Here is a 17831-nt window from a genome sequence, read left to right as displayed (position 1 = left end):
TTTAAGATGGGTGAATTTTGTGAACTGTGAATTATACCACAGTAAAGCTGTAAAATGAAAAGTGTGGTCCTAGGCCTAGCAGTGCCAGCACCACCAGATAATTTGTTAGTAATGCAAATTCTTGGCCTCAGGGGAGCAGAAACTGGGGTGGGGCCCAGGGAACTAAGGTTTAATAGCCTGCAGCACATTCTGATGCAGGATCATGTTTGAGAACCTTTGTTCTAGAATCAAGGAAGGTCAAATGAGATGAGGATAGTTTGGAGTATGGTGTGTGTACATTCAGACTACCCTGTTCCTGTAACTGCAGGGAAGGTTTGAATTAAGGACTGTTGTAGTAGAGCTAAAGAAAATTACAGGGCAGTGGGAATAAAAATAAACTGGCCTTTCATGTTCTTGCTATGTCCCCATGAGAAGCTTTATGATTGTGATGTTTGTGTACCACATATGTTAGTAAATTCCTGTGTACTTTTAGGCTTGCTGTTACTTAACAAACATAGCATAAACAGGTTCATTTGCCATAACGACAGTGGAAATTTAGATCCTTGAAGGGAATCATTTCTCCTAAATATTTACACAGTATAATATAGCAGAGCCAGAAATGTGCAGTGATCCCAAAAAAGTAAAGATCTGACTATAGATAAAGAAGTAAATGGAGCAGTCAGCTGAACTGAAATTCATTCTCTCCTTCCATCTGTTCAGTGTATCTTTAAAAACCATGATTAGAAAAGTGGTTGATCTGGAGTAGTGGTCTTATTTATGCATGGCCTGTGTGTTCAGGTTTGATTTTTCTTTTTCTTTTTTTTCTCCCTGGCATTATCCGGGTGGCCAAAAGAAATTCTGACGGTAGAGGTTGCCCCAGAATTGGGCTTGGTAATCCAACTTGCAGGCTGCTAGCTGGTGAATGTGTAAGATGATGTTCCTAGATAGGGTCTCCCTTAACAGGGATTGGGGAGCAGCGGCCGGGGGTTGGGGGGGGGGTGATGGGTATGAAAATTGATCAATGTGTGTCATTAGTGAAATTCACTGAGATTGTCAATGGTAATATTTAGAAGAGTATTAGGGAATGTAACACAAACCATTGCTGTTACCAAAACTTTATACTGTGGGTAGAAGGAACTGGGCTACAAGTTGTTGGCAAAGTAGGTCTGTGTCCTTTTAATTATTGTTATTATTTTACTTTTCATTGTCTCATTTCCTTTGCTTCTCCCCTTTTTTGTTACTGTTCTTTCTTAAAACTTTTAATAATTAGTATTGCATTATTGAACACTTACTATTACTGACAAATATTAGAATAGTATATCTTCTAAGTTGGTAATTCCGATTCTGGGTTCTTTGGGTTTTGTTTTGTTTTGTTTTTGTTTTTTTAGAGAGAGAGAGAGAGAGAGCTGGAGAGGGGCAGAGGGAAAGGGAGAGAGAGAATCTTAAGCAGGCTTCTCACCCAACATGGAGCCTGACGTGGGGGCTCCATCTCACAACCATGAGGTCATGACCTGAGCCTAAATCAGAGTCAGACACTTAACTGACTGAGCCACCCAAGCTGCCCCTGACTTCTGTTATTGGGTGGATAATAAAGGAATAAAATATTTTGCAGTAAGTCTCATTCTAAAAAGTCTGTGCTCTAGCAATCTGAACTCATATTTACTAATGGATAAACTCCCATAGATAAACTAGAAAAGGTGAAAAGATGAGTTAATGAAGCAAACTTTTCCCTTTGTAAGAAAATTCTACACAGTTCTCTGTGCAACTCTCAAATTTATATCTGAATAGCATTATGTTTGAAAAAGAATAAACAAATGCAGATAATTGGTTTATTATATGAGTAAGTACAAATTGAGTCAATGAACGATTTTGGAGTTAAATGTAAGAATCAGAAGAAGCATACTTTTTGATGTATGGGGGTAGGGGACTCAGCAGATAGGTTGACATCATGTTCTTTAAATCAACACATTTCAAAATGTTGACCAAAGGACATTTTCACTGTAAAATCAGGTCATTATTATTTTTGTGTCTTATCAGTAGTGAACGTGGAATGTTTCCAGTACTGCTGCAGACGACAGTTTCCTCTGCAGTTAATGCTCCTTTCTTTGGGACGGATTTTCTTGTCTTGGAGTCAGGAGGCCCTGTCCTTTTGCTTAGTCTAGGCTCCAGGCCTTGTGGTTGCTCCTGTGGCAGCTTTTTCTTGAGCTCCCTTTGTGGTACCATGCAGTACTTGTGACAACTTCATGTTGATCTCAAACGTAGATGGGGAAAAAGAAATAAAGAAGGGATTTTTAAAAGAGAAAGCAGAAGGTGAAGGGAAGGGAGAGAGAGAATAAAAGGGATGCTTACTGTGGAGAGTAGTGGAGATGATCACTTCTGCTGAAGCCATTCTTGGTCAGGAGTAGCTTCTACCTCACTTGAGGGACCCAGCCTACAAATGGGAGACTAGGGGCACCTGGGTGGCTTAGTCAGTTGGACGTCTGACTGTGGCTCAGGTCATAATCTTACATTCATAAGTTTGAGCCTGTGTCGGCTCTGAGCTGACAGCTCAGCCTGGAGCCTTCTTCAGATTCTGTATCTCCCTCTCTGTCCCCCTCCCCCACTGGTGCTCTGTCTTTGTCTCTCTCAAAAAATAAATAAACATTAAAAAAAAAACAAACCAAATGGGAGACAAGCTCTCCATCCTTTTTGTCTTTCAGTTTGTTGACAGTATAGCCTGTGTGTTTGTTGCTTTCCCCTATAATAGCATTTGAAGATACCAGTGATTTTTGGCATCTCTGGCATCGAATGTCCTACTGCCAGTAGTACCAGTGATTTCAACGTAATATTTTGACACAGTGGTCCACTGTAGAGACATAGCGTCCTTGTGAACATAGACCTCTGATACTAAATAGCATCAAAACCAACCGTTGGTTTGTTTAGAGCCTGGAAGGATAGGTAGCCGGTGCTCTGAGGAAGCTCAAACTCCAAATTAAAGTTCTGCTCCATAGTTGCTAATTTGGGTCTTCCTTTTTTTTTTTTTCCTCTGTGGCTGCAAAGTGTTCTTTTTTATCTATGTATGGAGCACTGAAGGAAAGGTAGCCAAGGGAATTCTGTACTGTTGAAATCTTGCTGTGTGGGTAAGGTATGATAGGATGTCCATCTGGGAGTACGTACCCACCTTTGGTAGACATTTTAAGTTCTCCCGGGATTATGATGGGTCCTCTGTGTGATTACTGTACCTTTGCCAGGCTTATTCTCTTTGGAAATGCTCAGATTTTGAAAGACGGCTTGGAATTATGTTTTTTTCTTTTCTTTCTCTCTTTCTTTAAAACTAGCAATTGAATTGTTTCTAACGAGTCATCCACCAGATGGTGCTAGTGTTACATATCTGAAGGTGAACTTCTTTGGCGCTATTGAAATCTTGAGCTTGTGTGTTTTCTTTTTCTCTTTCACCGTATTGTTTTTAGTGGTTTTTGTTTTTTTTTTTTCCACGCACCCTGCTTTCCTGGTACACTACCATGTCACCTTGCTTCTGGTACGCTGTGGGTAGTGAACTGATTGTTCCTTGGGGATCATGAAGGATAACTTGGGAAGTGGATTCAGAGGCCAAGGACTGAGTAAAACTTAAGGATATATGAAATATGTAATTTCTTGTAAAATTTTTCATCATACATTTGTTTCTTATCTAGCCTGTGTGTATAAATTGAGAACTTGTTCTTTCTGCTCCAGCTTTCTTTTGTTATGGCAATGTCATAAAACTTATTGTTTGAGATCTAGAAGCCATGTGTGGAAGTTATTTGTAACAAATGATATGTTTACCCATATTGAATTCAAAATAACTTTAATAACTGTACAAGAAAGTTTGGTAGAATAAAAGAGAATGTTGGGTGCTATGTGATACCATCTTTTTTTTTTTTTTTTTTTTTTAATTTTTTTTTTTTCAACGTTTATTTATTTTTGGGACAGAGAGAGACAGAGCATGAACGGGGGAGGGGCAGAGAGAGAGGGAGACACAGAATCGGAAACAGGCTCCAGGCTCTGAGCCATCAGCCCAGAGCCCGACGCGGGGCTCGAACTCACGGACCGCGAGATCGTGACCTGGCTGAAGTCGGACGCTTAACCGACTGCGCCACCCAGGCGCCCCGTGATACCATCTTTTGTGGCAATTAGCAATTGTTATTTTAAACTTAAATTTTAAACTTTTTCTGTTTACAAATATTACATGGCTATTGAAAAAAATTAAAAAAAAAACAAGAATGCAATTAAAGGAGTAACTCATTTAAGCACTTTTTTTTTTTTAATTTTTTTTTCAACGTTTATTTATTTTTGGGACAGAGAGAGACAGAGCATGAACGGGGGAGGGGCAGAGAGAGAGGGAGACACAGAATCGGAAACAGGCTCCAGGCTCTGAACCATCAGCCCAGAGCCCGACGCGGGGCTCGAACTCCCGGACCGCGAGATGGTGACCTGGCTGAAGTCGGACGCCTAACCGACTGCGCCACCCAGGCGCCCCATCATTTAAGCACTTTTAACATCACATAAATCTTTTTTTCTTTTTATGTAAAAATTTAGGTAAATTTTAAAATATTAGATTGGTCTTATCATAGTCCTTTTTTTTTTTTTTTTTTTTTAAGTTTATGTATTTATTTTGAGAGAGAGAGAGCATGAGCTGGGAAGGGGCAAAGAGAGAGGTAGAGAGAATCCCAACTAGGCAGAGCCTGTCGCAGGGTCTCAACCTCACAAACTGCCAGATCATGATCTGAGCCAAAATCGAGTCAGAAGCTCAATTGACTGAGCCACCCAAATACCCCTCATGTTTTAGTCTTATAACCATTTTTTTTTCACTTAGTTTTTGGCAACTAATTTTTAGTGACAGTGTAGCTTTTTATTTAATGAACCCTCTAATGATAGGGGTTTTGGTTTTCAGTTTCTTTCCATTAAAGCTATGCTCTGACAAATAACACTTGTTCATTTTTTGTGTATTTTTAAATATCTTTTGTATAAATTCTTAAAAATATAATAGCTGATTCAGAAAGGATGCATATTTTTTTAACTTCTGATTTATATTTTCAGGATACCATCCAGAAGAGTTCTACAGCTTAAACCTCTTTAACAGTTTATGATTTTGCTTGTTTCCTTACTTCCTTATCATCACCAGGTTACCCTAGTTTTTAAAGTGACTAGACATTGCTCATTTGAAACTCCCTGAAATGACAGTTCATCACTAAATATAGGAACTTAAAATTGCTTTGATATTGTCCTAGAAATAAACTTTGTACTTTAACCATTAAATCCTAGAGCCCCTTGTGTTCACGGGGTTTTGGTTTGGGCCTTGTTTCCTATCCCTAAAGGACAACAGCCGTCCTTTCATACTTTAGAACAGGTTATCTTGTGTGCAGAGCACAGAATCCAGGTCTGTGTTGCCTAACTTTTTTAGTACTATGTATTACTTGTTGCGGAGCTTAGCTCAAAGCATTTACTCTCTCTCCATATGAATGTTTCTCAGTCTGAAAATTTGGAAGAAGAGTTTTTAGATCAATTATTTTTAAACACTGTAGTGAAATAAGCTGTGCATTTAACCTAGTAGTTAGTGTGTATTATTATTATTTTTTTTTTTTGGTGGGCAGAAGGAAGATATGAAAGCTGTTAGCTAACAGAAAGGTTTGAGGAATTCCAATGTACTTTTGAAAAGAATTAAAAACACATCAGTTTTTGTTAATTTAAGCAATATATCCTGGCTGATTTTGATATCTTCCTAAATAACTGCATTTTCATTTAAGTAGATTACCTTTGAATTAAATTCTCCTGTTAACGTGAGGAGGCATGTGATTTAAAATAAGAGAAAACAAAGCTATTTTCATATTTGGGAAATGGGGAGAAGAGAGGAGACATCATGTAACCTTGTAAATGAATGTGAAAACTATTAGCCTAATAACTTAAAAAAACAAATGGCTAGTTCCCCTGTCTCATGAAAGGAATCCCCACCCTCCATCTCAATTTCATAAAAGAAAATTGCCATTTTCTTATTGTCAGAATGAATAGTCACTCTAAGAAAACTACTTAAGAACTGGGTTTTAAAAGATTCATCAACATACAATCTCTTTTGGCAGAAGATACTTACAAATTCTGTAGTTTAAGCCTAGCTTTAAAAAAAATAGAATTATATTGATAAATGGTCAGATTTATGTAATATTGAATTTTACTTGAGATAACAAAATTTAGCATTTTTAACTTCAAGAGTTTTTATTAAAATTTTAAAAAATGAATTTAAGAGTAAATGCATCTGTGTTGTGGGCCTTTCAGTTTTTAGTTTTGAGTGTATGGTTTGTATATTTTTAAATAAAAGAGACCCTAAAATCATGCTGAGTTTGATTAAGTGTTTTTAAAAATACCTATTTAATTACAGAGCATTATTACAGTAACATATATATCTGGTAAAATGTGAGTCCAGTGTGGTAGCTCCTGAAATGTACTTTCCTATTTTTATTATTATTATTATTTTTTTTTCAACGTTTATTTATTTTTGGGACAGAGAGAGACAGAGCATGAACAGGGGAGGGGCAGAGAGAGAGGGAGACACAAAATCGGAAACAGGCTCCAGGCTCTGAGCCATCAGCCCAGAGCCCGACGCGGGGCTCGAACTCACGGACCGCGAGATCGTGACCTGGCTGAAGTCGGACGCTTAACCGACTGCGCCACCCAGGCGCCCCTGTACTTTCCTATTTTTAACACTTGAGATATTTGCCATATATATATATATTTAGGTATTTACATGTACTAGCAATTTCATTGAAGGAACTTCAGAGCACTGTAATAATATTGAACCCTTAGTTCATTTACAATTCTCTCATTTAAATTCCCCCCAAATAATAAGTTCTGCTCAAAGTCTTGTCTGCTTTATGGCAAAATAAAGAAAGTAATCAAATTGCTAAGATTATGAGTCCAGTTTCTTTACACCTGAGAGAAACTTGTTTTATGGAATATAATATTTATTAAATCAGGAGCTGTCTGAATTTTATGTAAAGTTTCTTTTTGCTTTTTTCAAAATATATTAGAGATAATTGGAGTACTTTTCCAATAATTTATTGGGAAACTTGCAATACACAGAAAGTGGCTTATAAAATCTAGCATGCTCTCTGAATGTCTATCCTTGAAATCCAAATAGGAGTGAACAGAATGGGGGTGGGGTCATTATAACTTTTGTTCTTCTCAGCATCTCCTGAAAAAAATCATCACCACTCCCAGCTTGATTTGTTTCATTTAATTCTTGCCGCATACACTTCTTAGGTCCTTCAGTGTTTTATATTGAAGAAGTCAGTGTTGAGGTTTTTCTGTTCATTTAGATTATCGGAGCATTCTGATCTGTGCTTAGTACTGAACTGTTTATTGGACCCATGCTATGTAATAACTAAAGCATATGAAATTTACTACATTTTGTATTGATTTAATATTAATGTTAATCTAAAATCTTTTGGTGCAGTGTGTCACATCTGTTTTGTATTCCTCTGTTTAAAAGAAGTGGCAGTGTGGTATTTGGAGGAATATTTATTATCTGAGTGTTTTTCTTTGCAACAGTTTCCCTCAGTCTACTGAGAATTATACCTTCCAAGAGACAGTGAATCACCCAGAAAATTCTCAGGTACCAAGTTGCTAAAGGCCACAGTTAATTGGAATTTGTATTTACCACTTCAGTCTCCTTTACTTAATAGTGGTAATTTTGGAGCCTTCTTGAAATGATAGAAAATAAATTTGTGGTGAAATTTTAAAAAATATTCTTTTCCCTTAATAATAGGTCCAGCCTGCACTTCATGGATGCTCTAGGTTTTTTTAGGAAAAACAAAACAAAACAAAACTTTGTTAGACTGTTGATTTGTGTTTGAAACCAGATTTTCCATGACTAGTGACTGAATATTCTTATACTGTGATGGTGCTTCCTAACCTCTTTTGGGGTTGTGGATTTCTTTAAGTAATCAGTGAAAACTATAGTCCCTTTTCCTAGAAAAAATGGATAAACACAAATATTTTGTATACAGTTTTTATTAATCCTGTTTTTCCTTGCCTAGAAGACCAAGGGCCCCAGGTAAGGAAGTACCACTATGATGGAACTGAAAAATCCCTTCTAGTATGTTGGTTTTAACATCCTATTATGCCACACTAAGAGTTTTCTTCACTTCAAGCTTTATTTGACATTACATTTTCTCCTTGACCATTACATAGTAGAAGATAAGCAGAATCTAACTCTTATATTGAAGAAAAAGCACAATTACCTTTTCATTTTAAAGTCCATCTCTGAAATCATAGAACATATTTGACCTTCTCCATGCTTTAGGTTCTGTTAGACACAGAAAACAAAACCCATTTTACGTTTTGATTGGAAGTGAAGGCATTGAAAGAGAGAAATGTGCTCCTATGGATCCATTATTTAAGAAAATGGTTCTTCTTTAAAAAGATATTATTACATGTATTGTTTAGTACAAAAATATGGGTTTTCATTTTAATGAGGGGTTGTAAAGCTATTCAGAAGTTATTTGTGCTTCTTTCTGCTGGTTAAGAGCTCATTCTTGGGGCGCCTGGGTGGCGCAGTCGGTTAAGCGTCCGACTTCAGCCAGGTCACGATCTCGCGGTCCGTGAGTTCGAGCCCCGCGTTGGGCTCTGGGCTGATGGCTCAGAGCCTGGAGCCTGTTTCCGATTCTGTGTCTCCCTCTCTCTCTGCCCCTCCCCCGTTCATGCTCTGTCTCTCTCTGTCCCAAAAATAAATAAACGTTGAAAAAAAAAAAAATTAAAAAAAAAAAAAAAAAAAAAGAGCTCATTCTTGGGTTTCAAGCAGATTAGGGTTCAAATCCACCTCAGTAGTTTACCTTCCAAATGACCTTGGGCATATTACTTATCTGTTAAAGCAAATTTTGTAATACACACTCATTTACCTCCTTTTGTATCCTGAGGGTAGTATTGATGAGGAACAGGATAAACAGCCTTGCTTTTCAATCGCAGCGTGTTCATTTTTCCTATTATGAAATTTAGGACAATAGACTTGGTTGCAAAAAAATATAAATCTTCATATTCCCCAAAATAATCTTCTCAAATCTTGGTGGGTTTTAATTGTTGTCAAAGTTCGGTCAAGAGTTCTTGAAACACAAGGGGTAGCAAACTAACTTTTTTACACTTTTCTTTATCAGTGTTCAGCTCTTAAAAGGGGGCAATATGTTAAAAGGTATCCACTAAACTTGTCTCATAATTGAAGTAAATATTGAGGAACAGAGAAGGGAAGAAGTTTCTAATAGTGGATTAAAAATTAAGTGCTAATATGTTTCTGCTTTTGAGTCTTAATGCCTAGATGGCATGGCAGAGAGGTATAGGTCTTGTAAATTCCAAGGGTAGATGATGTTTCTTTGCGTGTTTTGTCATAAAAAAATGCCTCTAATTTTAAAAATGTTGAATGAACTGTAGTGATGTCAACCACCATAAACAGGTCAGCTGCAGAAGAGTGGTGTATGAAGTATTTGGAGGCAAAGAAGAAAGGAAGAGGATGATGTATGGGATGCTTTGATTAAATAGATGCTGAAATGAAATGGTTTGACCAACTGCCTGAGGTCAAAGGCTTCAAGTTTACTGAAGGATGATTTTAGATTCTCCTGAAAAGAAGTGGGATAATATCCCATCTGATCCCCTTCCTGTTCACATTGTGGTTGTTCATTATAATTGAGTAATAATAATGGAAGTGTCTATGGCAGTGGTTTTTGTATATATCCACGTATGTACATATCCACACACGTGTATGTGCTTTCCATGATGCTTTAGAATGGTTAACTCAGTTGGGAGTCATTAAGTGTCAGTGAACAGCGGATTATAAAGAGAATTTCAGTGTATTCTGGAAATTTGAAGTTGGCATCAGGGGAGAGTATCCATTGTGTTTTTCTATAATCTATTTGATTACTATGGACAGGAAACAACTGAATGAATTCATTATGTGTTTAAACCTGTGTATTTCTGGGGCACCTGGGTGACTCAGTTAAGCATCTAACTCTTGCTTTTTGACTCAGCTCACCATCTCATGGTTTGTGGATTCGAGCCCTGCATTGGCTCTGTGCTGACAGCTTGGCACCTGCTTTGGATTCTCTCTTCCCCTTCTCTCTGCCTTTCCCCTGCTCGCTCACTCTCTCTCTGTCTCTCTCTCTCTCTCAAAAAATAAATAAACCTAAAAAATAATAAACCTCTGTATTTCCTCTGTGCAGAACACAAACATTACTTGATCACTTTATGTTTATGAAAAATTAAATGCTATAGGTACCACTGAAATAAAAAGAGAACAGGTGTTTTGTTTTTTTTTTCTTATAATACCCAGTCTTATTCATTTATTTTCTTCGACCAGGCAGAAAGTTTGGAAAATTATATTCCCCCTTTTGTTTCTTCTCAGTATCGTCAGTGAAGCAGGGGCATCAATCTACAGTGTCAGCCCTGAAGCTAACAAAGAGATGCCGGGGCTGGACCCTAATTTGAGAAGTGCAGGTAAGAAACTACGAACCATCACAAAAGCATGTGATTGTGATACTTTGGACTTATGTTTTAAGCAAGCAAAATATTTATCCAAAATCATTTAGAAGATATATACGTAAGAATTGGCATGTTAGGAAGAAAGTGGTTGATTAGGATAATTGGAATTATGGAACAGAAGAGGAAGAATACTAGAAATTAGCCCAAAATGCCTTTAGTAAAATTAAATGCTTGAAAGTTAATAATAAAATTAATAAGATACTCTAAGATCTCATATTATTACTATAAAATATTATTTATTATAGCTTTTTATTGGCAAAATTAATATATTAACCTAAATATATTTATATTGCAAGTTAAACACGCATAGTTTATTGCTAAATATTTGTCAGATGACCAGTTTCTCTTGTCTTGCTAATGCGGTTTCATTTAATGTTTAAAACAGCCTGCTTTGAGTTTAGTCACATTAAGTTGCTTTGGTTTCTGTTTTGTGGAATAGTTAAAATCTTGTGTGTGAAGAAATTAAGATAGTTTGATATGTCCTGTGAAAAAAATTTGTATTATAAGGAAAATGTTAACTCTGGTCAGAACATTTTTCTGTGTAATAGCTGGAAATTTAGACTTTGTTAGAAAGGGACTTTTGAAAAAATTTTAACTTAAAATTTCATTGGCTATTCTTCAAGTTTCATTGGCTATTCTTGAAATATGTACCTGGAGATACATATTTGAAATTTTTTGCATTAATCTGAGCCTAAAAGCCTACTTACATCCAAAAGAGCTTGTAGTTTCCCTTTGATTGCTCCATGATACAGTCCCCGGTCTAACATGGTCATCTTCTCAAACTCAGATCCCAGCTCAAAATTTTGATCCTTCTGTGAAACTTTTCCCTGTCACAGCAGTTCAGTGGGGTCTTTGTCTCCTTGCCATGTGCTCGGTCGAAGGAGGAGATATAGTAATCATATTGGGAACTGCTAATAATTGCCTTAGTCTCATAGTTGCCCTTTGAGACATTTATTATTCCCACTTTACAGATGAGGAAACCAAGGCTTAAAGAGGCCACATAACGAATAAGTGTATATATATGTACTTCTATAATGAAAGGATACTTTTCTTTCTTAAATAATAAAATTCAAAACCTTCCAAGTTGGTGGCACTGAAAGATAATCTTCTAACAGAACGTTTGAGAGAAATATCGTCTGGGGGGTGGCAGTCTCTTAGACCTCCCACTGCTACGGGGGCTGCTGTTTCCTCTTCACCACTGGCCTGCGTGGGTAATTGTCACAGTGTTGTGGGTGAGACAGGATTACAACATCCCAACAAGACTCTCTGAAAATAGGAGATAATAAAAAGAGGAATCATTATATGGTCCTACTTACTCAGATTCCAAAGGCTGGCTGTGTCTTCAGTGTGATTCACCGCAGGTATGCCTTCCTTCTGTGATTCAGCTTGCTCTCGTATGGCAGTGACTATGTTTGATCCATATCAACTGAAAAAATCTACCTAGACATATTGAGTCTTCCAGGAGTGGTCCTGAAGGCAAATACTGAAAGAAGCTCGGAATCTCCATTCTTGGTTTTCTAGGGCCGCCACCTTTTCAATTCCTGATTTCTGACCAGAGGTCCTTCTCTTTCCTAGTGACTGATGCCAGGGATGACTTTATACTTCATTTGAGACCTGTGCTACCTATGGGTGTGGGTTTTACTTTTTAACCCTCTGTAAGTTTACTCTGTCTGAACGTAACAGAACCTTAACATTCATACAGTGTTAAACATAACGTAAGATGACCTTCCAATCACTACATTTTCTGACCTGTTTGTCAGCTTATTGAAAGCAGAGGTTATCCTTATATGTGCTTATAGTCTCCCGTAATAAGTCCATCATACATGAGAGGCATTTCAATTGGATAGATAGAATAGTAAGTAAGTAGGTGATATTAAAATGTTTATTATAGATTTCTGACTTAAAAAAGAAGATTGAGTATACCTGTTATTCCTTTACTCCTTTCTGAACTCCCACCAAAATGACAGTAACATGACAGAAAGAAGGCAGAAACTCAGGACAAGGAGGATGGAGAGGAAAGAACAGCAACAATCATTTTTTTTTTTTTTTTTTTTTTAATTTTTTTTTTTCAAAGTTTATTTATTTTTGGGACAGAGAGAGACAGAGCATGAACGGGGGAGGGGCAGAGAGAGAGGGAGACACAGAATCGGAAACAGGCTCCAGGCTCTGAGCCATCAGCCCAGAGCCCGACGCGGGGCTCGAACTCATGGACTGCGAGATCGTGACCTGGCTGAAGTCGGACACTTAACCGACTGCGCCACCCAGGCGCCCCCAGCAACAATCATTTTGAAACTAGAAAGCAGATGACTGAATAAGAAGTAAGGTAGCCAAATTGAGAGAGTTGAATACTAAGAGAGCATGTAGAAAACAGAGAACTAACCTGAAGTGGTCATGGAACCCTTATAGGTTCAGGAAATTCACCAGGTTACCTTTAGAAGTATCTTGTGAGGGCAGTGGGTGGGTCTAAAGTAAGAGGATTGATTGAAAGTTTTGTTTAAAGGGCAATTAGACCAAGTTAAACCCAGCAATTCCACTCCTAGGTGTATACTCAAAGTTGAAAACAAGGACTCAAACAAAATACTTGTACACTGTGCTTATAGCAGCACTATTCACAATAGCCCAAAGCTGGGAACAACCCAAAGTCCATCTGTGGCTGAATGGATAAACAAATGTGGTATATCCATACAATGGGATATTATTTTTAGCCATAGAAAAGAAGTACTGACATGTGCCACAACATGGATGAACCTTGGAAACATGCTGAGTAGAAGAAGCCAACACGAAACGCCACATATTGTATGGTTGCATTTATAAGAAATGTACAAAATAGGCTGAGCTATAAAAGCAGAAAGCTGATTGGTTGTCATCGGGCACTGAGAAGAGGGGAAAATGAAGAGGGACTGCTTAATGGGTACAGGGTTTTCTTTGGGGGGCGTTGAAACTGTTTTGGAACTTGATAGAGGTGGTGGTTTGTACAACAGTGTAAGTATAATAAATGCCACTGAATTGTACTCATTGGTTAATTTTATGTTACGTAATTTCACTTCAATTAAAAAAAAAAGACCTTCCATTCCACACAGTTAAGTGATTGTTCTTTCACCTTTGTATAAGACCGGAGATTTGTTTCTCTGGAGAGGGCTAAACAGAAAGTCTGTATACTGGAGGACACAGGTTATACATGAGAGTTGGGATACCTACTGAAGAAGGGATTAAATAATTACTTACATGCTGATGTAGAGATCTTGGAGAGCACTAAGTCCTCCATGCAGGAGATAGGGGAATTCTGACACCTAGACAAGAGAAAATACCTAAAGAACTGAGATCAGAGGTACAAACAGAAATGGGCCAAATCACCATATAATGAAGCCCACAGCTGATAAACTTCACATTTAGGCAACGCACTTAGAGGCAGCTTTTTGGTACCCTCTTCCTGATGGACAGTCAAGGGTCACCTGTCATTTAAGGAAACTTACACTGTTAAAGATAGATGGTGGTGGGGCGGGGAGGGGACAGTACAGAAGCCACTTGGGTGAAATAAAGACTTTAAAATTTTTTTTTTTCAACGTTTATTTATTTTTGGGACAGAGAGAGACAGAGCATGAACGGGGGAGGGGCAGAGAGAGAGGGAGACACAGAATCGGAAACAGGCTCTAGGCTCTGAGCCATCAGCCCAGAGCCTGACGCGGGGCTCGAACTCACGGACCGCGAGATCGTGATCTGGCTGAAGTCGGACGCTTAACCGACTACACCACCCAGGCGCCCTAAAGACTTTAGAAAAAGAAGAAAAACTTTTACATCCTTAGAGAAATGAAAGATATTTCATTCATTTAAATAAACTTTACATAAAATAAAATTCACCCTTTCTAGGTGAATTTTTGAATTTGTCTATGCATTTTGAAAAGCTTAAACTAGTCGGGTAACCACAACCACTGACACCACAATCAAGATAAAGAATATTTTTATCAGGTCAACAGATTTGTCAGCTTCTTGTTCAGAAATGTAGTTATTAATTAGGGGATCAAGATCATTAATAAACTTTATAATGAAAAAATTCTTATTTGGAGTTGTTGAATGAAAAAAGACAGCACTGGGAAATTTTACTTACCTTCCTCTGTTGCTGTCTGATGGCAAGGGGAAGGATAAAATGAGGTGAGTGTTGGACTTTAGAAATAAAAATTTCCACTTTGATATTCTTAGATAACAGAATATGTCATATTTTTAGATAACAGAATAAGGCAATTTTTTTTAAATCTCACTAACCTTGAGATCATGACCTGAACCAAAATCAAGAATTGGATACTCAACCAACCAAGCCACCCAGGCACCCCCAGAATAAGGCAGATTTAGGAGAATACAGTTATTACAGTCTTTTAAGCAGGAAGTTTATTTGCTTTAGAAGCTTTAAGATTCTAGATATTTCATAGAACTGAAGACCAAAACCCATACCTTTTTATCCTTCAGATAGCAGCCATATTATGAAGGAGAGGGAAACAGTGCTTTCAAGGGTGCTACATACAGTGGTGCAGGTTGTACACTGTACATCCTGCCTAACCACATGCCGAAGCTCTGGTTGCTTACCTTTAGCACTCAGTCTGTGCTCCCTGCCCCTCTTTTTGGTGTAACTAACAGAATTTTTCCCTCTAATGCTTAACTTTTGTCTCAATAGCAGTTGAGTTGTCTCCCTTTACACATTGAGTTACATTTTTCCCTTAATTTAACAAGTTACCATATATTAAAGACTAAATTCCTATGTATCCTTTTTGTCATCTTTTCATTTGTCTGTCTAATGTGCCACAATGCAAGAAGCTCTCAATTACTGTGGCTTATGATGTGATTTGCTTTAATCTTCTTTTAATGGCACTTTTCTTTTTTTAATGTTTTTTTTAAATTTATTTTTGAGAGAGAGCGCACACACACACACACACACACACACACACACACACACAGAATTGGAAGCAGGCTCCAGGCTCCGAGCTGTCAGCACAGAGACTGATGCACGGCTTGAACTCAGAACTACGAGATCATGACCTGAGCTGAAGTCGGATGCTTAACCAACCGAGCCACCAAGATGCCCCTTAATGGTGCTTTTCTTATGCATTTCTTTTTTTCCATATAAATTTTAGAGCCATTTAATTAATATTTTTAAATCTCTAGAATATAAAGTGAACTTCTTTCTGTTAAATTGGCACTTTTATCTACATTCTGTACACTTAAAAAAATTTTTTTTAACATTTATTTATTATTGAGAGACAGAGAGACACAGAACGTGAGCAGGGGAGGGGCAGAGAGAGGGGGAGACACAGAAGCAGGCTCCAGGCTCTGAGCTGTCAGACACAGAGCCTGATGTGGGGCTCAAACTCACAAACCGTGAGTCAAAGTTGGATGTTTAACCGATTGAGCCATCCAGGGGCCCTTGTACACTTTATTTTTATTACTCGCAGGCAATATACAACACAGTAAATGGATTGTCCTCCATGGTATTTTCTTATTGGTTGTTGATGGCATATGGTACTGCTTGGTTATTGTCTGGGTGTCTTTTAAAAGCAGCCAGTTGCAATGTTGCTAGTTTTGATATTTTTTCAGTTGACTTGCTTGGGTTTTCTAGGTAGTCAGTCATCATCTGCAAATCGTCGTCATCATCATCATCATCTAGTTTCTATCTCTTCAGTAATTGTACCTTCCTTTTCTTGTCCAGTTGTGTTGACTAGAATTTCCTGAACAATGGTGAATAGTAACAGTGATATAGAGATATATTGACATCATGTGGGCAAAATAGTATTTGGCATATATTTGGATATACTACATTTAAAAAAATATAGGGGTGCCTGGGTGCCTCAGTTGATTAAGCATCTGACTTGATTTCAGCTCAGGTCATGATCCCATGATTCATGAGTTCAAGCCCCACGTCGGGCTCTGCTCTGACAGGGCAAAGCCTGCTTAGGATTCTCTCTCTCTCCCTCTCTCTCTTCCTCCCCCACTTGTGCTTTCTCTCTCTCTCTCTCAAAATAAATAAATAAACCTAAAAAAAATAAAAATACATAACCACTTCATTGACATATAACTTACACAGCCTCAAATTTGCCCTTTTAAAGTGGATAAGTCAGTATGTTTTAGTACAGTCAGAATTGTGCGGCCATCACCTCTATCTAACTGTAGAACAGTTTCATTCCAAATAGAAACCCAGCACCCATTAGCAACAGTCCCCCTTGCCCTCTTCCCCCCAGAAGGGGGATAATACGAATCTACTTTCTGATAAATACGAATCTACTTTCTGTCTGTATGGATTTGCCTATTGCCAACATTTCATATAAATGGAATCATTACAACATGTGGTCTTTTGTACATGGCTTCTTCCACTTTAGCATAATATTTTCAAGGTTCATTCACGCTGTAGCATGTATCAGCACTTCATTCCTTCCCATTGCCAAATAACTTTCCATTGTATGAGTATATCACATTTTGTTCATTCGTTCATCTGTTGATAGATATTTGGGTTGCTTTCACTTTTTTGGCTGTTATAAATGATGCTGCTATGAACATTCATGAATAACATTTTATGTAGACATATGTTTTCACTTTTCTTGAGTGTATACCACCTACGAGTAAAAATTGGGGGACATATGGTAACTCTGTGTTAAAACATTTTCTAGAATTTTGTTTTCTATCTACTGCTATACTTTCCTCCCTGTTTATTCTCTGTCTCTTTCACTGTGTCAACCTTTTCTTCTCTATCTCACAGTGTGAATGTGCCCCCAACCTTTGGGCCATGACTCTTCCTTTCTCTTCATTCTCTTTATCAGCACTTTGTATAATTCCCTTTGCCTGAGCTACCTATCTGTCTCTTACCTTCAGGAATCTGTTGTCAGCCTGATCATTCTCAACCTACGGGTAGGCATTACTGTTAATTAAATAACTTCTTTCTTGTGTACCCTGACAGCACCATCTTCTCTTGAAAGCCTGGACATACAACTTTCCAGTGCTACTTCAAACAATGTTTAAGTTACCTCCTTCAAGAACAATGAACATCCTTCAAATGAACAATGGTCATTTTCCTCTTGTCTCCCAACTCTCCCATGCTTGGGTTTTTATGCTCTGTAGAGTGAGTTGCTCTGTAGAGTGAGTAGCATCTGAAAGCAAAACACCAATTCTGGAAATATTAGGATCTATGTAGAGGTTGTATATTGGGGACACTGTAATTCCAGAGGCTCTTAGGACGTACTGGAGAACTGTCATGTCCAGTTTATTGTTGCTGCATTTAGCAATATCAGGATGAACAGAGGAGATGCTAGCAGTGAACCAGTTAGGGAGGAACCAGGTCG

At 37.8% G+C, this 17831-nt stretch overlaps 1 protein-coding gene across 9 annotated transcripts in view; it reads left to right on the top strand.

Annotated features, from left to right (window-relative positions):
• SRBD1 (S1 RNA binding domain 1) overlaps positions 1-17831 on the top strand; it is a 228274-nt gene that overhangs the window by 99706 nt on the left and 110737 nt on the right. For all 9 annotated transcript variants that reach the window (XR_006703435.1, XM_045445920.1, XM_045445922.1 and 6 more), the window contains one exon: positions 10376-10467. Coding sequence is in view for 8 of the 9 variants with exons in the window: in XM_045445920.1 (XP_045301876.1) it covers positions 10376-10467 (92 nt within the window). In the remaining variant the exon portion in view is untranslated. The remainder of the gene's footprint in view (positions 1-10375; positions 10468-17831) is intronic.

This window comes from Leopardus geoffroyi, chromosome A3 (assembly GCF_018350155.1).
Source record: "Leopardus geoffroyi isolate Oge1 chromosome A3, O.geoffroyi_Oge1_pat1.0, whole genome shotgun sequence".
In the NCBI taxonomy this organism is placed as follows: domain Eukaryota; kingdom Metazoa; phylum Chordata; class Mammalia; order Carnivora; family Felidae; genus Leopardus; species Leopardus geoffroyi.
The sequence above is the reverse complement of the archived record's forward strand: the minus strand, read 5'-3'. Positions and strand labels throughout refer to the sequence as shown.